The sequence below is a fragment of the Drosophila miranda genome, chromosome XR, assembly GCF_003369915.1.
Source record: "Drosophila miranda strain MSH22 chromosome XR, D.miranda_PacBio2.1, whole genome shotgun sequence".
Classification (NCBI taxonomy): Eukaryota; Metazoa; Arthropoda; class Insecta; order Diptera; family Drosophilidae; genus Drosophila; species Drosophila miranda.
The window spans coordinates 23,681,980-23,701,333 of record NC_046674.1 but is presented as its reverse complement, the minus strand read 5'-3'; the positions used below and the strand labels follow the sequence as shown (position 1 = coordinate 23,701,333).

At 52.0% G+C, this 19,354-nt stretch overlaps 5 protein-coding genes across 7 annotated transcripts; 2 read left to right on the top strand and 3 right to left on the bottom strand.

Moving 5' to 3' along the window:
- Positions 1-3: 3 nt before the first annotated feature.
- LOC108151812 (tonsoku-like protein) lies at positions 4-4,678 on the bottom strand. The gene is made up of 5 exons (XM_017280665.1): positions 4,304-4,678; positions 4,078-4,249; positions 1,505-4,015; positions 1,271-1,446; positions 4-1,198 (listed from the first exon to the last, which is right to left on the bottom strand). The coding sequence occupies exons 1-5, from the start codon at positions 4,572-4,574 to the stop codon at positions 114-116; spliced, it is 4,215 nt and encodes a 1,404-aa protein (XP_017136154.1). The 5' UTR covers positions 4,575-4,678; the 3' UTR covers positions 4-113.
- Positions 4,679-4,728: 50 nt separating this feature from the next.
- LOC108151813 (zinc finger RNA-binding protein) lies at positions 4,729-10,604 on the top strand. 3 transcript variants are annotated; one of them, XM_017280666.2, is made up of 6 exons: positions 4,730-4,824; positions 5,036-5,112; positions 5,229-6,727; positions 6,792-7,295; positions 9,346-9,551; positions 9,611-10,604. In XM_017280666.2, exons 3-6 carry the CDS (start codon positions 5,263-5,265, stop codon positions 10,181-10,183), a joined length of 2,748 nt encoding a protein of 915 aa, XP_017136155.1. In that variant the 5' UTR covers positions 4,730-4,824; positions 5,036-5,112; positions 5,229-5,262; the 3' UTR covers positions 10,184-10,604. The 3 variants fall into 3 exon arrangements, with proteins under 3 accessions (XP_017136156.1, XP_017136155.1, XP_033242233.1); XM_017280667.2 differs by lacking the exons at positions 9,346-9,551; positions 9,611-10,604 and adding an exon at positions 7,896-8,132 and having other exon boundaries at positions 4,729-4,824; XM_033386342.1 differs by lacking the exon at positions 4,730-4,824 and having other exon boundaries at positions 5,022-5,112.
- Positions 10,605-11,529: 925 nt separating this feature from the next.
- On the top strand, positions 11,530-13,766 carry LOC108152621 (integrator complex subunit 9). The gene is made up of 3 exons (XM_017282091.2): positions 11,530-11,639; positions 11,701-12,858; positions 12,918-13,766. The coding sequence occupies exons 1-3, from the start codon at positions 11,631-11,633 to the stop codon at positions 13,722-13,724; spliced, it is 1,974 nt and encodes a 657-aa protein (XP_017137580.1). The 5' UTR covers positions 11,530-11,630; the 3' UTR covers positions 13,725-13,766.
- Positions 13,718-16,959, bottom strand: LOC108152619 (isoleucine--tRNA ligase, mitochondrial). Its single transcript, XM_017282090.2, has 6 exons — positions 16,747-16,959; positions 16,405-16,684; positions 16,142-16,346; positions 14,890-16,089; positions 14,486-14,831; positions 13,718-14,427 (listed from the first exon to the last, which is right to left on the bottom strand). The coding sequence occupies exons 1-6, from the start codon at positions 16,912-16,914 to the stop codon at positions 13,777-13,779; spliced, it is 2,850 nt and encodes a 949-aa protein (XP_017137579.1). The 5' UTR covers positions 16,915-16,959; the 3' UTR covers positions 13,718-13,776.
- Positions 16,960-17,030: 71 nt separating this feature from the next.
- Positions 17,031-19,353, bottom strand: LOC108153649 (ATP synthase subunit beta, mitochondrial). The gene is made up of 3 exons (XM_017283755.2): positions 19,230-19,353; positions 18,677-19,161; positions 17,031-18,615 (listed from the first exon to the last, which is right to left on the bottom strand). Exons 1-3 carry the CDS (start codon positions 19,258-19,260, stop codon positions 17,101-17,103), a joined length of 2,031 nt encoding a protein of 676 aa, XP_017139244.1. The 5' UTR covers positions 19,261-19,353; the 3' UTR covers positions 17,031-17,100.
- Position 19,354: the final 1 nt, after the last annotated feature.

The window sequence follows — 19,354 nt, the reverse complement described above, 5'->3', positions numbered from 1 at the left end:
CGATAAGGTGTACTTAGATTCGCTATTAATATTTGTCAAACAATAAAAAATATGGATGGCACATAGTACGAGTAGGAGGGGGGTAGAACATATAACATAATAAGTAGAATCGGTTATTCCAGTTCGCTTTCATCCGCACAGAGCCTGAGGAGCCCCTTGTAAAGCTCACCATTCCGTCGACCCTTGGATGTGGTCTGAATCTTGGCCTTGGCTCCAAATTGCAGCTGCCAAATGGACTGAAGGGTCTCCAATGCACCGGGCAGGGTGAACACTTTCTCATCGATCGTCAGATCCAAGCGCCTGGGCAGCTGCTTGTGCTGCTCCAGCTTATGCAGACGGGTGTCGTCCATAAGAATCGTGCAATTAGCCGCCAGAAGCGAGCGGAGCTGGGGCAGATCGTCCAGCATGTAGCCCAAAGCGGTGCCACTCAGTCTGCCGTTGTCGCTGATGTCCAGCCACTGCAGCTGCTTGGCCTTGGCCAGATGCTGGGTAATCTTGTACAGATGGGCATCGGTCAGCCCACAGCCGGCGAGCTCCACGCGAACAAATCGCTCGCATGTGCCGCCTTCGAGCAGGGACACCAGACGATCAGCCAAAGCCAACCCACTTGCCTCGTCGAGCGGCCAGCGGATGTAGCTCAAGTTCAAGTGCTCCAAACGGCAGCTGTTTAGCTGATCCGCCAGCCTCCGCACGCTCTGCTGGCTGAGCTGGTTGAAGCTGATGTCGAAGCAGCTCAGTTGACTGAATCCCAGATCAAAGTCCTGCAGTTCCGTCAGCTCGCACTGGGCCAGATGAAGCGAAGTGAGGGCACGACCGGCGGGGCTGGCACAAAACTTGTGCAGCGTCCTGGCACTGGCATCACCCAGGGGGTTCTCGCTCAGGTGTAGCTCTTCCAGAAGCTCGAGTTTCTCCATACCCTGGCCACAAAGCAGCGCATCCAATCCCTGGTAGCCAATACCATTGCATTTCAGTCTCAGCGCCTTGAGCTGTAGCAGCGTGGGCAAAGCCTTGCCCAACTGCTGGCAACCCTCATTGCCAATAAAGTTGCGCGACAGGTCCAACACCGTTAGACGTGCCTGATGCAGCAGCGCCTTAAATACGGGTTCCGTTTGACGGGGGCGCAGCCAGAGGCCGGATAGCTCCAGCATAAGCGTGTTCTGCGAACGCTCCAGCACAAGCTTGATCTTGTTGTCTACAGCTGAAAAGAAAGGTGCACCCATCATTAGGTCATCCATTTATCATCCGTTAAGAGATTATTCCTTTAACCTACTCTTCTGCAGTTGGTGGCACATCTCCTCGTAGCGCTGGGAAAGCGGTGAGATTTTCCAATCCAAAATCGTGGCCAGCAGCATGTTCTGCTCGAGAGCCACGCTCACGGCATCCGTCTCCTCGTAGGCAAAGCCATCGGCAGTCTTGAGGCGCAGCAGGGGTGTGAGACCAGTCAATCTGTGGAGAACAGGGACTCTAACTTAGTAAGGAATTGGATTCACCCTTCAACACTTACTTGTTGTATCGCCTTCCAGCCTCTTCGGCCAGCCACCGCATGTTGATGTCCTGGAGCTTCTTGCGCTCGACGGGAACCAGCAAGAGTTCATCCTGGATCTTTACCTTGAACGAAACGGTGGTGGCCAGGACAGGCGAGGCCTGAACTTTAATGGGCGACGACTTGCACGGGGAGATGAGCAGCTGTATGGATGTGGTGCCCGTGGTGGAGTCCGGTTCTGTGGTGCGCAGACTAATCACCGAAGCGGCCCCATCGAGGGAGGAGTCGCTGCCAAACGGACTCTCGCTACGAAACCGACTGAAGCCGCTGTCCAGCAGCGTGGTCTGTTGCTTTACCCTGCGGGTGCCGGAGCTGCTGTGGTTGCTGTTCATGCTGGAGGAGCGTGACAGCGTGAGCTTTCTCATCTGCTTCTGTCGCTTCTGGGAGTTGGCATCGGCTTCGGGTGTGGCCTGCAGATCATCCTCCCAATTTGTCTGCAGCGACAATGCCGAATCCTGCAAACTTTCCTTGGATGGACGAGTGCTGATGCTCCCCGAATTGAATCGCTTGCGTTTCTTTTCTGGGCCCACGTCGTCGATCAGCCAATAGTCAGCATCTACCTCGCCCGAGTCCAGGAAAGCAGTACGTTTCTGGTTGCTTTTGCTGCTGTTGCTGGGTGCCTCATCACTAATTCGATTCGGACGCTTTAGCTGCGCCATTACGCTGCGGTACTCCTTGCTGGCGCTGGGCTGGGCTGGACTGGAGCCGTACTTCTTAGCTCCGTATTCGCTACCCGATCGATTGTGACTGAGGGAACGCATCTGGCTCTCACGTAGACCTTCCTCTTCATCTTCCTCCGATACACTTTCGCTCCCCTGGCTAGCTCCCTTCACATTGGCGTTTGTCAAGGGTCCAGCATTCTGTTCGCTGCAAATTCCCACCTTGGAGAGCGTGCGCTGCAGACGGTCCCGCAATTCGGCATACTGGGCCTGCTCCCCTTCCACCAGCTGAGCCGACTGTCGCCACTTGTCCAGTCCGACAATGCAGGTATCGTTGTAGTCCGTCCGCACCGTGGCATCTGCTCCACGGTCCAGCAGAAGCTCCGCCACATCCAGATACCCATTAGCGCAGGCATCGTAGAGGGGAGTGATGCCGTCGCAGCTGGTGCCACCCTTGTCATTGATGGCCGAGGCAGCTCCCTTGTCCAGCAGCAGTTCCACAATATCCCGATGCCCGTGGTTGCAGGCCTCGTGCAGGGGAAGCCAGCCAGCGTGATCTCTCACGTTTACAGTGTGGCCCTGGTCTATAAGGCGCCGCACCAGCTCCAGGTTGCCAGCGATGCATGCCTGATGGAGCTGCGTTTCCCCCTTGTTGTTCTTCTTGATCGCCAGCGTACGACTGCCGCGAGTGGCACGTTGCGGGCGCACCTTCTCGCTCTCATCCATGTCACTGGCATCCGAGTCGGTTAGTGTGTCGAGATCGAAGTCGTCGTCCCAGTCGGGCGTATTTTGCTGCACAGCTGTCTCCTCCTCATCTTCATCTTCCTCCCCTCTCTTGGCTTCCTCGGCCAAATCAATGCCCTTGGCCTTGGCCTCCGCCTCTAGAACTTCAACGAGTACATCCATATTGTGCTTCAGCTGTAGTCGCCTCAGCCGAACCAGGGCAATCTTCTCCAGTTTGGTGGATGCGGCCCCGGCCTTGTTTGCCTGTCGCAGAGCCTTTTGGTACACATCGTGTACGGTCCAGAACGGGTGCGACTGCTGCTCACATATCTCGGCAATGGTGCAGAGGGTGGTGAAGGCCTCAGACGGAACGTCCTGGTTCACTTCAAACTCCTTCCACAGATACTCCAGAGCCTTGTCGTACTGCCCATTGTCCCTGTACGTTTGATAGAGGCTCACGTAGATGGGCACCAGACTCTTGCCGGTCTCCTGGTTCATCTCTGCGTTCTGCAACATCTTCTGATAGTAGACCAGAGCCTTCTCGTAGTTCATCAAGTGACAGCAGCCATCGCCCAGTTTCTCGTACAAGCTCTTCAGCTTGGCATAGTCCACCGAGCTTGTTAGGACCAGCTCATCCAGGGTCTGGCAAATCTTTACCACAATCCGAAGCGTGCGCTCAATGCTCGCCCGATCGTTCTCATCCGGGGTATTCTTTTTGTAGGCCTTGGTTAGGATCTGCTTGACACTGGCAAAGTCGCCGGCCTTAATTAATATCTCAGATTTGGTGATCAGCGTTTCGCAGATTTTCTTGACTTTGTTGGGCAGCCGCTTGGCCATTTCCAGAGCCATATTGCAGAAGCGCAGAGCCGACGATGCGTCGTTCTTTTTGCAGTTGTAGAGCAAGCTCATCGAAATGTAGCACAAGTGGGTCAGTTCGAACAAATCGTGGGTTTTGCTGATCTTGATTGCTTTGTCAATGTACGCGATGGACTCTTCGAACGCCTCCATGTGCTCTTTAACCACGCCAATGTTCAGATAGCACCGCGCTTGCATGTCGAGCTGCTCCAATTTTGATATCTGACCCGAAAGCCTACAGAGAGCCGGAAGAGGGTATAATTAATTTGTCGCTTCCACTAGACTCCATTCACTTACTCTTTGATCAGCAAGAGACTGCGCAGGAAGCTCTTCTCCGCCAACTTCAGCTGCTCCATGGCTGCCGATGCCGAGCTGTCCGTCAAGCTCTGGCCATGCAGCAGGTGGACTCGTCCCAACGTGGCATACGCTCTCTGCTGCTCCACCTGATTCTTCAGCCGCTTGGCAATCTCTGTAAAGAAAGTTGTAGAGTGCTCTGATCATTCTCCATTGAATCGAAACTCACTCAGGTAGTCGTTGATGTGGTCCTTGGCCGCATCGTAGTCGCACAGCAGTGTGAACATCTCGCCCACCATTCGTTTGGCCTTGGCTGTTTCCAGCTCTTTGCCCATGCTGGCATAGATGGACGCCTCCTGCTTGTACTCCTCGACCGCCTCATTGTACTTTCCCTGCTGGTTGTAGAAGTCTCCGAGCTGATTACAGCTGACCGCCACCTGCTCTCGATTTCCATCGCTGCGCGCCTTCTCCTTGCGCTTGAGGTAGCGCTTTTCATCCATTAAACAAACACAAGCAGCTAGAGACTCTTATATTTCACAATCCAACATCATTTCTGCCGGTCTTGTTTTGTTTTCGGCGCGAACGAAATGCTGCCACCGGTCCACGGATCTGTGCAGCCCTAGTTGGATCATATTAAATCAGTCTGGCAACCAAGTCCTAAATGCGGTGATGCAATCGATATATGCTATCGAAACACTCACATTTCTACCGGCGCATAGATAGACGAATTTTTTCACCAAGCGAATTGAGGTAATTAAAATGACGAAAATTGTGTTTAAATCATGTGCAAAATGTGTTACCTGCACAGTTTCACATCCAATCCACATGTGTGGATGCTTGCATGTCAGTTACACACGCGAAAAGTGCGTCTAAGGTTGCACGAAAAAATCGATAGCCATGGGGAAAAAAATGGTGGGGGTTGCTTGACATGACGTGACTAAGAACAGTTTGCTTTTTCCAGCTATAAACAGGCCATTATTCGGAAGCACATATAAATTCCCGAATAAATCCGCATAAATATCGACAGTCGAATAGCAAGTAAGTAGGAAATAAATGTAACTAGCACAACCATCCACCCATCGGCGACGGGGGCGTTTGTGTGTGTGCGGAGGCACAATCGAGATTGGCAACAAATTCGATTTCTGTAATTGCAGGACCAGAGCAGCAGCAGGCAGCAACTGTTTGACAATGGCGAACAACAACTACGCCGGGTTCAACTATGGCAGCACCCAGTACAATTCGGGACAGGTATCGTACCCGGCGGTAACCAACGCCACTTATGCAAATGCGGCGGCCTACCAAAACGCTGCTGCGGCTGCTGGCCAAGGCGGCGGCTATGCAGCAACCGGGTCTGGCTCTGGGTCTGGGGGTGGCGGCAACTACGGTGGCTATGGCGACTACCGCAACCCCACGTCCTACGACGGCAGCAAGACATTCTACCAGCAGTCTCCGGCCAGCTACAACGCTACCGGGCCAGCAGCAGCAGGTAGCAAGACTCACTACTCGGCACCGCCCGTCAAGAATAACGCCAAGGGCGGCAAAATGGACAAATCAAACGGCGGACCCAAGCCCCCGATCTCGGCTCCACCTGGAGGTCCAGGTAACAATTACAGCGGCTACGACTCGGCCGTCTACAATGCGGCGAGCATGTACGTGAACCAACAGCACCAGGGCGGTCCTCCGAATAAGCCGAATGGCGGCAACAATTGGTATCCGCGCAAGATGGGGCCCGCCATCCCGGGCCCACCGGCCTTGCGCGGCCTGCGACCAAAGGCACCGCCACGCCCCCAGCAACTGCACTATTGCGAGGTGTGCAAGATCTCCTGCGCCGGACCGCAGACGTATCGCGAGCATCTGGAGGGACAGAAGCACAAGAAGCGCGAGGCCTCTCTCAAGATGTCCGCCAGTGCCACGAGCACCACCCAGAACCGTGGCAACAACTACCACTGCGAGCTGTGCGACGTCACGTGCACGGGCACAGATGCCTATGCCGCCCATGTGCGCGGAGCGAAACACCAGAAGGTAGTGAAGTTGCACCAGAAGCTGGGCAAGCCCATACCCTCCGAGGAGCCAAAGAAATTGGGCAAGATTAACTTTGTCCCGGCGGCTGCTGGAGGACCAGCTGCGGCCGCAACTGCGGCTGGAACTGGAGCTGCCGCTGCAGCGGCCACTCCGGCGAAGACTGAAGGTGCCAGCGAGAGCGATGCGGCGGCGGCTGATGCTGCCGCTGCTGACAACTTGGATGACAATCAGGACGACTCTTGTGGCGAGAACACAGACAATATAAAGCCCGTGGGCGGCGAATACATCGAGGAGGTCAAGGACGAAGAGCACAAGATTCTCAGCTTCAATTGCAAGCTCTGCGACTGCAAGTTCAACGACCCCAATGCCAAAGAGATGCACATGAAAGGGCGCCGCCATCGCTTGCAGTACAAGCGCAAGGTCCAGCCCGATCTGGTTGTGGACTTCAAGCCGACCCCACGCCAGCGTCGACTGGCTGAGGCCAGGGCACAGCGTGCACTCATGTCCTCGCATCGCGGCGGTGGCGGTGGCGACGAGCACGAGGGAAGCGGCAACTACTGGGAGGAGCAGCGCAATCGTCAGTATAACGAGGAGTACGACTACAACAATTGGATGTCGCGCAGCTTTGGAGGTGAGTCCATAGCCCAGTCTTTACCTTCAAAGATTTGAATTTGAAATTGTATTTTTATTTGCAGGTGCCCAACGCTTTGGGCGCATCGGCAACGGGCCACCACCGCATTTTGGCATGATGCCCGGCGGCAATTTGCGTCGCCCCGAGAGCACTGACGATCGTCATGCCATTGCGCGCCATGCCGAGATCTATCCCAAAGAGGAGGAGTTGCAGACAATCCAGCGCATCGTCTCGCACACGGAGCGTGCGCTCAAGCTCGTGTCGGATGCGTTGACTGATCAGCCGATCGAGGGGGCCGCCGCGGCTGCCAAGAAGGATAAACCAGACAAACCCTCGGAGAAGGACGGACGCGATAACCAGATATTCTCGTTCCACAAGGACGCCGACAGCGGTGGCAATGTGGTGCGCATTCTGAAGGGCGTCATGCGGGTGGGCTACTTGGCCAAGGGTCTGCTGCTCCATGGCGACAATGCCGTCGAGCTGGTCGTACTCTGTGCGGAGAAGCCAACGGTGGGCCTCCTCCAGCGGGTGGCCACCAAGCTGCCAGACAAACTCAAGGATGTGGCAGGTAAGTGCCGAATGGAAGTGTCCTTCTGTAGGATGTTGCCGGATGTAGGAGCGATATATCGAAATGGTTGTTGTCCTATTGTGAGGCGAAGAGAACTTTTTCCAGAGAAATGGCTTGAGTGATGAAAACAGCAAAAAGCAAAACCGTGAACGAAGCTATTTCCGTTTATACTCGTAGATTGGCCAATTTCACTGAGGTGAATATGGCCAATGAGAATATGAAAATATGAAAATATGAAAATATATATATGGCCGCTGAACCGGAAGCGGAAGCTAAAAAGATATGCCACCAAAAATAATGAATGCACACTCTAAATGGCAGTGTCAATCCGTTCTCACTGTCACACTCGCTATTCGTTACGTTCGACGGGCAATTTGTGTGGAAAAAGTCGACGCGAAATTACAAAAAATTGTGTAAAAAAGATATGTACTAGGACAACTACAATACTACTACTACTACTACTTCTACTACTAGTGTTGAGCCCTGTTGCGGTGCGTGCGATGGACCGGTCGGTCGCCCGATCACGCTCCAAACGGTGCCCAACGATCCAGCCAACCATTAAGCAACACAATAAAAACCAAACGTATTTGCCGTTTTCAGCTTCTCTCTCTGCAGGATAAGAGTTCCGAGCCGAGCCTTAGCATAGAAGCTTAGCCTAGAGACTGTCACTCACTGTCGTTCAGTTCTGTAGCCGTCTGTAGCTCCTCCGCTCAGCTCTGCCCCCAGTGTGTCGCTCTGCTCGTTTGCTGTCCTGCTCCTCCTGCTACTGAATATGGCTACTACTGCTGCTGCTGGTGGTGGATTAGAAAGCCAAGCCGGAAAGTCAATAAACGGATCGTTACGGTAACAAGCAGTACACAGAGTACCACAGAGTACTCGCGTGTCCCCGCAAGAGGAAGATGAGTTGTTGTGAGGCGTTGATTGAGGATCAATCCCAATCAAACTTAACCAAAAATCAAATCAAATCAAAACAAACGAATACCAAACCAAAGGAGTATATTTATACAAAGTTTAGCCGGTCTCTCGGGCTGCTGCTGCTCCCCTCCCCTCTCCTCTCCTCTCCAGATGCCAGAGGAAATTCAAGATACAAACTTTGTGTAAATAAAGTCCTTTGCTGGCTGGCCAAATGAATGTTGACCAATCAAAATGTTGAACAAAACCCAACACGAAGCCAAGAAGCAATGCGATTGATCCACACACAGATTTGAGCAAAAGGCGCTTTGAGATTTGCAAATGCTTGAGCCCAAAATTGCCGCCTCATCTCTCACTCGAAAGCAAGCAAATATGCTTATGTATCTGCATATATTTTATGTAAACTATATCTGTATCTGCATCCAAGCAGCCGATTTGTGTGTATCAAGACTGATTGTGAAAGAAAGAAAGAAAGAAAGACAAAAATTGCGACCGAAATTTGTGTTGCGTGTACGGTGGTGAATGGAGAATGCTGACTCCTCCTCCAAGAGAGCGGCTGACTGGCTGGCCGGCCGGCGGGCCGGGTCAACGTTTCCCAGCAAAACCCGCAACCAACTGAAAAATTTCGCTCAATGTTTTTTGCCAACTAACCCGAAAGTTCAAAGTTCAAATTAAAATATTCAATTCAATTGTACAACTGCTCGCGCTCTAAGTGGAATTGCAGCGAGTGGTGGATGCATCCGAGTCGATTCTGCAATTCCGTTTACGAGACTCGACACGACCCGACCTGACCCGACCCCCAAAATGGATCCCGATCCCAGCACGCAAGTCAAACGAACGTCAAAGAACGAAAGAAACGAAACGTCTGTTTGCTGGGAACAGAGCGGATGCGTGGACCGTGGGAAGAAACAAACATTATTCGTGCTTTTCATATGCGTCACGTCACGTCACGTCCATTTAAACAACTCTGATCTATCATTGTACAATGTATATTGTTGTGTATATTGCGGGCCCACACATGGAACTTTTGCCTTCACCCACAATGTTTGTCTCTTTTTCCAAGCCGAATCTAGAACATTGCCCTTCTCCCATGCCGCCGCCGCCTTGCTGACGTTCACTCTTGCTCTCTCAATTCCAGGCGACATGCAGATCACCTATCGCGTGGAGGTAAATGCCGACGACGCAGCCGTCATTGTGCTCGATGAGAGTGTCTCTGTGAAGATTACCCTGACATCGCCCTTGCTGCGGGAGGGTAATCCGCCCGAGGTTCCGGTCAAGCAGGAGGAAGGCGATCCGGCCAACGCTGGCGATACGGATCTTCTACCACGCGAACCTTGTCTGCGGGTAAGTACAATGGACCAGACATAATCCATCGGCACTGACATTGTTTGTGTGATTTTCAGGCACTGGCTGACTTGCGGCACGCCAAATGGTTCCAGGCCCGTGCCACTGGCCTGCAATCGTGTGTCATGGTCATTCGCATTTTGCGGGATCTCTGCCAGCGCGTGGCCTCGTGGCAGGCGCTGCCGCAGTGGTCTTTGGAACTGCTTGTGGAGAAGGTAATCTCATCGGCTGCTTTTCCAATCTCTCCTGGCGACTGCATGCGTCGCATTATGGAGGCATTGTCTTCCGGCTTTCTGATTAACGGTCCGGGACTGCTGGATCCCTGCGAGAAGGATCCGACCGATGCGCTGCTGGTTCTCAGCAAGCAAGAGCGCGAGGATCTCACTGTGTCGGCCCAGCAATTCCTGCGCTTCATCGCCTTTCGGCAGATCTTTAAAGTGCTCGGCATGGATCAGCTGCCAGCCATGAAGTTTCCCGTGCGCCCGTGGCGCATCAACCGTAAGCGTCGCCGCTCGTCGGGCAAGGCAGGCGCATGCGGCACCGAAGCCGAGGCTGCTGAGATCGAGGAGACCGGGTCCGATGAGAAGGTGCCCAAGAAGGACGGCGCCGGCGCCAGTAGCTCGCCCGCTTGAGCTGCACTAAGCGGCATTAGGATTTATACTTAGACAGACCCCGGCTACTAATATAACACTTTTTCTCAATTTAATCGCGCGTATAGCGCCACCTAACTATAAACTAACTCTATCTCTCCATGAGTATTCAACCAATTGCGGCTCATCGTTATTGGGCAGGAGCTAAACATGTCCAACATGCTGCCCAATTGGCAATTAGAGATTCCCCCCATAGAAGTAACAGTAGCCCCCAACTCAACTTACAATATCTACCGAGCATACAAATTGTATTTTTTCTAGACTTAGGCGAGTGAATGCAATATTCAGTTTGGATGTGGACACGCATGTGTCCACCCGCCACACACATGTTTCCAATATAACATAAAAAAAACGAAACAAATTTTAATAAACCATATAATGATCAAATACTATAATAATAATACCATTCCAGTGTTTTACTAGTCCGATGTGGGACTGTAGCTTAACCAGAAGATGCTATATCAAAATCAAAGATACCTTTCTTTCATTCTTCGACTCAACCGCGGAGGAACTCCTTTTGTGCAGTCCTTTGGTGTAAATCGAAACGAGCGGGAGCGTTGTGAGTCGCAGCAAGGGCCGCGGCTCTACTTTTATACCCAGTACTCAGCCAGCATACATATGAATATGTATGTGAAGTTATGATTTATTTAGGTTAGGTTAGGTTAAGGCGGTAGCCGGGAGGGGGGGATGATTTATTTAACTTATATAAAAAATTGGTATCAGAGAAGATAACTGCCGCAAGCTCCCTCTCTCTCTCAATATTTCTCAGTCTTTTGATATCGTTGCTCGTAAAAGACACGAATTGATTTGTTTGTTAATGCAGAAAGGCAGACCTCTCCACGATCACTCTGAATATTGCTCGCACTTGTCATGAGAGATGGTAAAAAACATGGGTAGAAAGAGAGCAACCAAGACCTCTAACAACATCGGGGTGGCGCACACTGCACGATTAAGAGTAAGAGAGAGAGAGTGTGACAGAGAGAGAAAGGGCGCGTGGAAGGGATAGCGTAGGCACTGTAAAAGGAATTGTTCATTCTGGCTATAATATTGATCCGATCGGATCGCGGCTCGACAATTTGGTAGATATGATAATTTTTTACGATTCTGCTGTTTCGGTTGTCTCGCATCTTCAAAATGGGGGATGCCTCAGATTTGCTAAGGTTTTGCATGAATGCCAAAGAACAAAAATGAAATAAGTGAAAAATTTAATATATTTATGTACAGAATTGTATGTATGATAATGCTCCTTATTTGTTAAATTAAGTTAATCGCATTATCTTTGTTACGTATAAAAAAGTGAACCTACGTTTTGCAACGATTCGAACCAGTTCGACATTTGAAGTGTTATCCATCCCTGGCAAAAGTATAAACAATCAAGTTGCACCGTTCCATCGGATTCCCTCGTCATTGCGACTAGCGCTATTTAACTATGCGTTTGGTAAGTCATGCAGCATACAGAAAAACATCATTATCAGCGGAAATGACTCTCTGTTTCACAGTACTGCCTAAGCGGCGACCTGGCCAAGCCATGCTACATCATCACCTTCAAGGGCCTTCGGATAATGCTCGACTGCGGCCTTACCGAGCAGACAGTGCTGAACTTCCTGCCCCTGCCGTTTGTCCAGAGTCAGAAGTGGTCCACCCTGCCCAACTTCATTCCCGGCCGCGACCACGATCAACAGTTGGATGGCGAGTTGAAGGAATGCTGTGGCCGCGTGTTCGTGGACTCCACACCCGAGTTCAACCTGCCCATGGATAAAATGCTAGATTTCAGCGAGGTGGACGTGATACTTATCTCAAATTATCTAAATATGCTGGCTCTGCCGTACATCACGGAGAACACTGGGTTCAAGGGCAAAGTCTACGCCACCGAGCCAACGCTGCAGATCGGACGGTTTTTTCTCGAGGAACTGGTCGACTACATCGAAGTATCCCCCAAGGCGTGCACGGCTCGCCTTTGGAAGGAGAAGCTCCATCTGCTGCCGAGTCCTCTGTGCGAGGCCTTCCGGGCAAAGAAATGGCGCACAATTTTTAGCCTGAAAGATGTTCAGGGCAGTCTTTTGAAAGTAACCATAATGGGCTATGACGAAAAGCTGGATATACTGGGCGCCTTTATAGCCACGCCCGTCAGCTCTGGCTACTGTCTGGGCTCCAGCAACTGGGTTCTGAGCACGGCTCATGAGAAAATTTGCTACGTTAGCGGATCCTCAACGCTGACGACGCATCCGCGACCCATCAATCAGTCGGCTCTGAAGCATGCCGATGTTCTTATTATGACTGGACTGACGCAGGCACCCACAGTCAATCCGGACACCAAACTGGGCGAACTTTGCATGAACGTTGCCCTGACGATCAGAAACAATGGCTCCGCCTTAATACCCTGCTATCCGTCGGGCGTGGTGTATGATCTGTTCGAGTGCCTCACCCAGAATCTGGAGAACGCTGGCCTCAACAATGTGCCCATGTTCTTTATATCCCCTGTGGCGGACAGCTCCCTGGCCTATTCGAACATCCTGGCCGAGTGGCTCAGCTCTGCCAAGCAGAATAAGGTTTATCTCCCGGATGATCCCTTTCCCCACGCATTCTACCTCCGCAACAACAAGTTGAAGCACTACAATCACGTGTTCTCCGAGGGATTCAGTAAGGACTTTCGGCAGGTGAGATTAGAGATCAGATTGGTCAAGGGCTGATTTAATAATGCTGGATTTTTCCACAGCCCTGCGTGGTCTTCTGTGGACATCCGAGTCTGCGTTTTGGCGATGCCGTGCACTTCATTGAAATGTGGGGCAACAATCCCAATAACTCAATCATATTCACGGAGCCCGACTTTCCCTACCTGCAAGTATTAGCGCCGTTCCAGCCCTTGGCCATGAAGGCCTTCTACTGTCCCATCGACACCGCCCTCAACTACCAGCAGGCCAACAAGCTGATCAAGGAGCTGAAACCGAATGTTCTGGTCATTCCAGAAGCGTACACAAAACCGCATCCGTCGGCGCCGAATTTGTTCATCGAACAGCCTGATAAGAAGATTATAACTTTCAAATGTGGCGAGATTCTAAGGCTGCCACTGAAGCGGAAGCTGGACCGCATCTACCTCACCTATGAGCTGTCGCAGAAGATATTTCCACGTGAGGTGGCCGCCGGAGTGACCTTCTCAACGCTAACGGGCGTGCTGCAAGTCAAGGATAAGGTGCACTGCATCCAGCCATGTGCCGACATACAGGAGGAGCCCAGCAGCAGTAGCGCCGGGGCTGCTGCCGCGCCAACTAAAGAGGATGTGCTCCAGAAAGTAAAGTACGAGTACGGCAGCATCGATGTGGAGGCTGTGATGAAGCGTCTAACTCAGGATGGCTTCACCAACATCAAACTGGATCGCACAGACGGTTCTTTAAGCATACAACTTGTCAAAGAGGACACTATCATCAAGTTCGAGGACAACGAAACTCACATTATCTGCGGAGGGAGGCCAACGACGCGTCTCAAGCTGCGCGACACCATAATGAAATGCTTACAAAGTTTTTAGAAACATAAATACATATCTACTTCCAACAATTATTAACAACAAGATTGAGCCACTAATTCTTCGATTCCATTACCTGGGCGCAACGCTGGCACGTCCCTTGCTCAGCATCTTCGTCTAGACTATAGCGACGACACCGCGGACAAAGCGGTGCGTCAAGTGCTGTCAAGGAAATGTCCAGGTCTTCGTCCAGATCAGTCTGTACGACTGCAACGCTGCCCACCTGCAGTATCTCAGACAGCTCGGAGCTGCGCATGGGCTTCCCGAAAGTGGGTTGCAGTTCACGGAGCAGCTCCAGCTGGCTGCCACTCTTGATGGTAACAGCCAGGTGCCAGCTGTTAACATCTCCAGCCTGCTGGTTGATCAGACGCTTAACATCGAGGGCTGCGTTCACGACATTAACGGCTTTGGGATCATGCCAGTCTTTTTGGGCCTGGACCATCTGCTCGTGGAAGGCACTGCCCGATGGGTCATAATAGCTCCAGCTTTCCTCCACCAAAAATGGAGCTATGGGCCACAGGCTCTTGCACAGCTGCCGATAGCAATGGGTTAGCGTCTGACGAATGGCCAGCAGCTCCCGATCGTCGCCGCAGTACAGGCGATCCTTGATTAGGTGGACATAAATGGACGACACCTGATTGGCAATGAAGTTCTGGATGCAGGCCACCACGCGATTGTACTCATACGCGTTGTAGAGTTTTTCGATCTAGACAAAATAGTCCAAAGTATACGTCCTGTGGCGTTATAGGATCATCAGGGCTTACCTCTGATTCGAAGTCAAGCAAGTTGCTCAACAGATACTTGTTTAAAAAGCTAGCGTCCAGAATTGGCTGCTCCAGCTCCTCTCGGCCTTCTCTCTGCTTTTCTCCGATCACACCCTTTAGATAACGCAGTGTTCCGCGCACCTTACTAAGGTTCTCAGCCGCCTTGTTGAGCAACTTGTCGCTGACCGTAATGGACGTGTGCTGGGTTCCATGGGAGGCCACCCACCAACGTAGAGCGTCTGTCCCGTACTTCTTGGTAATCTGTTTTGGGGAAATTACATTGCCCAGTGACTTGGACATCTTGTGCCCTTTCTCGTCCACTGTGAAGCCATGAACGAAGAGGGCCCTTTAAGAGATGTCAATTAATGATGTTCCCTCCACTTTATGCTCCTATTTTCACTCACTTGTAAGGAGCGCAGTCGCGGGCAGCGATGCTCGTCAGCAGCGAGGATTGAAACCAGCCCGTGAACTGATCATATCCCTCCAGATAGAGATCCGCCACCTGTTCCTTCTTCAGCACCGCAGACCAAGTGCTGCCCGAGTCGAACCAAATGTCGAGTATGTCACTGCCCTTGACTAGATCCTTTACTTCGTAGCCGAGGTCGGCTGCGATTTGAGGAGGTAGCAGGTCCTCCAATGACCTGGACCACCAGAAGTCCATGGAGCCTTGGCTGCGCAGCAGACTGCAGAGGTGTTCTATTAGTGCTGCATTGAGCACCACTTGTCCACTCTTCCGACTGTAGAGAACAGGTATGGGCACGCCCCAAGCGCGCTGTCTTGATATGCACCAGTAGGGTCGCTTCTGCAGTTGGGTGAGCATTGCTCTTTTGCTCGTCTCGGCATTGTTACGTGGATAGACATCTACTTGCTCCAGCGCTGCGGCAGCGCGGGATTTCAGCCGATCTGTATTGATGAACCACTGCTCGCTGGCCCGAATGATTACTGGTTGCTTGGTCCGCCAGTCAATGGGATAGGAATGTTCTAGTTTGGCAGAGTGTATAACATCCTCTGCTATGTGCTGCAGCACGAGAGGATTACCCTGTTCCAGCACAGATTGTCCGCGTAGAAAGCTGGGCGCTTCCTTTGTATAAGCGCCTGCCTCGTTCACCATGCATTTAACGGGTATTTTCTTGTCCAGGCTAACCAGAAAGTCCTCTGGTCCGTGCGCAGGTGCGGTGTGAACCAGACCCGTGCCCTTGCTGTCCTGTACATGGCTGGCATCGAAGAAGGGCAGATGGGTCTGTTCCTTGTCTATGGGATGCTTATAGGTAAGCGTGCCTAATGAGCTTCCAGGCAACGTCTGGACCACCTCGCATTTAAGCTGAGTGGAGGCCTCAAAGGCTGACAAGAGAGCGGAGGCCATGAGGTAGAGTTCACTCGGGCTGCGATCCAACAATCTGACCAAAACGTACTCGAGGGAGGCATTGAAGCAAATCGCTTGATTGCTGGGCAGAGTCCAGGGCGTGGTGGTCCACACAAGTGCATAGGTCTGCGACCCTTTGGTCTCAACCTCCAGTCCACTGGGGTTTAGGGCGAAGCGCACATATACTGAAGGACTTATGTGATTGGCATCGTACTCCAGCTCGGCCTCCGCCAAAGCTGTTCTAAGAAAGAGCATAAGCCACTCATCCAGACATAAGAGGGACCTGGACTCACCTGGAAGACGGGGACCAGTACACCGGCTTCAAATCGCGATAAACGAGGCCGCGTTCATAAAGATTGTGAAACATTTGAATCTGATTTTCAATAAATTCTGGATGAAAGGTCGTGTAAATGTTGTCTTTTTGCCAGTTGGCCAATATCCCCCAGCTGCTGAACTCTTCCTTCTGTGACTGAATGGCCTCCAGAGCAAACGCGCGTGCTGTGACAACCAATCTCTTAGTTAACAATTCTGCGAGTCCCAGAGAATACTTGCATACATTTCTGTCGTATTTCAGCAGCACTCTGGCCCTCTGCTGCACTTGTCGCCTTCAGCTCAATGGGCAGACCGTGGCAGTCCCAGCCAGGAATGTAGTTGACCTTCTGTCCACGGGTCACCCGCTGTCGCAGAGTGATGTCTTTGAGGATCTTGTTGACGGCGTGTCCCATGTGCAGCTGTCCGTTGGCATAGGGCGGTCCATCGTGCAGCACAAATGTAGGTTTCCTCTTCCCACACAGTTGTCGATGCTCCTGATATTCATACGCAACGGCTATCTTGTCCTGAGGAAACAATATTGTATGTAATAGAAGGCCCTTCGTAATGGGATCTTGAAGAGACTTACAGCCAGCACTTGTCGCTCCTGTTCCTCGCGTTTGGCTGCACTGAGACGGTTGGGGAACTTTGTCTTTGGTAAATTAATCGTGTCTGTATATTTCTTTACATCTTTTTTGGCTGCTTTCACAGAATATAATCGAGTTATTCCAACTCGAAAATTGAAAACACGCAACATTTTGCAACGGAAGAAGCAGCCGGCAGAAACAGCTGTTTAATAGGGCTGCAAAACCAAAGATGGACTATAGATAATATCGATTGTTTTGGTATTATACGATAGACAGATGGTTCTTGTTTTGTTTTTTACGTTACATTTACGTTTATTTCATTTAAAATGATTATTATATAGTTGTTTGGGAAGTTGTTACTTCTTGTCCTTGGGAGAATCCCCCTTTCCCTTTGGGTCTTTGGATTTTGGAGGGTCGTCTTTTTTGGCCTCTCCCTTGGGTGCTGCCGCCTTGTCATCCTTCGGCTTTTCTTCCTTCTTGGCGACATCTTTGCCGGTGGCTGCCTTTTCGTGCTTTTCGCCCTTGTCGTCTTTGGCCTCTGGCTTCTTGGCTCCCTTTTGTGACTGGGGCTGATCATCTGCTGCCATACTGGCGGCCAATTTATTCGCCTTCGCCAGCACTTCATCCGCATCGCCGACCATGTAGAAGGCTATCTCCGGAATGTCATCGTACTCGCCGTTGATCAGGCGCTTGAATCCGTCCACGCACTTCTCGATGGACACCACTTTTCCCGGTGAGCCGGTGAACACCTCGGCCACCTGGAACGGCTGGGAGAGGAAGCGCTGGATCTTGCGGGCACGTGCCACGGTAATCTTGTCCTCCTCGGAGAGTTCGTCCATGCCGAGAATGGCAATTATGTCCTGCAGCGACTTGTACCCCTGAAGGGTCTTCTGCACAGCTCGGGCCACGTTGTAGTGCTCCTCCCCAACCACATCTGGATCGAGGATGCGAGAGGACGAGTCCAGAGGATCCACAGCGGGATATATGCCCAGCTCGGCGATGGGACGTGAGAGCACCGTGGTGGCATCCAAGTGGGTGAAGGTGGCCGCCGGCGCAGGATCGCTCAGATCGTCGGCGGGCACATAGACGGCCTGTACCGAGGTAATGGATCCATTGCGGGTGCTGGTGATGCGCTCCTGCATGGTGCCCATGTCGGTGCCGAGCGTTGGCTGGTAGCCCACGGCAGATGGAATGCGCCCCAACAGGGCCGACACCTCGGACCCGGCTTGGGTGAAGCGGAAGATGTTGTCAATGAAGAGCAGCACATCCTGTCCGTCGATGTCCCGGAAATACTCGGCGATGGTGAGGCCAGTCAGCACGACACGGGAGCGGGCGCCGGGGGGCTCGTTCATCTGGCCAAAGACAAGGACCACCTTGGAGGTGTCTTCCTCGAGGGAAATAACCTTGGACTCGATCATCTCGTGGTAAAGATCGTTGCCCTCGCGAGTACGCTCTCCGGCACCCACAAACACGGAGTAGCCGCCGTGCGACTTGGCAATGTTGTTGATCAGCTCCATGATGAGCACCGTCTTGCCCACTCCGGCGCCTCCGAACAACCCGATCTTGCCTCCCTTGACGTAGGGGGCCAGGAGATCGATCACCTTGATGCCGGTTACCAGGATCTCTGGCTTCACGCTCAGCTCCGTGAGCACGGGCGCCTCGGTGTGGATGAACGAGTGGTATTCGCTCTTGATTTCGCCACGTTCATCAATGGGATCGCCCACCACATTGAGGATGCGCCCCAGGACGGCCTTGCCCACCGCCACGCGAATGGGATAGCCAGTGTCGACGACTTTCTGGCCACGCTTGATGCCCTCTGTGGCGTCCATGGCGACACAGCGTACGATGTTGTTGCCCAGATGTTGGAAGACCTAGCCAAGAGGGGGGAACAGAGAGTATGAGAGGAAAATTCAAGGCCAACCAAGGGCTTACCTCCAGGACCAGACGCCCAATGGGTGCATCCTCCACTTCAATGGCGTTGAGTATGTCAGGAACCTCTTCGGGAAAGTATACATCGATGACGGGTCCAATGACAGCGTGAATGTAGCCCTTGCGACCCTTGTGTTCCAGTTTTATGCCCGAGCCGGCACCTCCCTTTCCTTTCTCTGGTGGCGAGTCACCCGACTCACAAGTTTCTTCCGAATCCTTGGCGTGCAGCGCCTTCATGGCCACCTCGCAGGGATCCTTAATTTTGGGCGGAGTTTCCTCGCAGGTATCGACGCCCTTGTCTTCCACTTCGCAGGGATCATCGCAATCATCATTCTTGCCTTTGCCATCTTTGTCGTTGCCCTTGCAGGCGAGCATGCGAGCGACATGAAGACGACGCAACTGAAGAGGAGACTTTACTATGCCGATCGGATGGCCCAGCACCAGAGCTCCCTTCCGCTGGCCAATTTGAAAGCCGGTTCGTGCACACACTGCCCAGGGTTTTTCCAATTACATTCAGAATCTACAGCACTTACTTAATAAAAGCTTTCTTTCTTACCTGTGGCCAATCGTACGCAAGACGCCATCATTTTTATTCAATTGTATTCAATTAATTTTTCTTTTCTTTATTTTTCGGAGTGCTTCTGCTAGCTTAGCAGATTTTCAAATGAAATGAAAATTTTC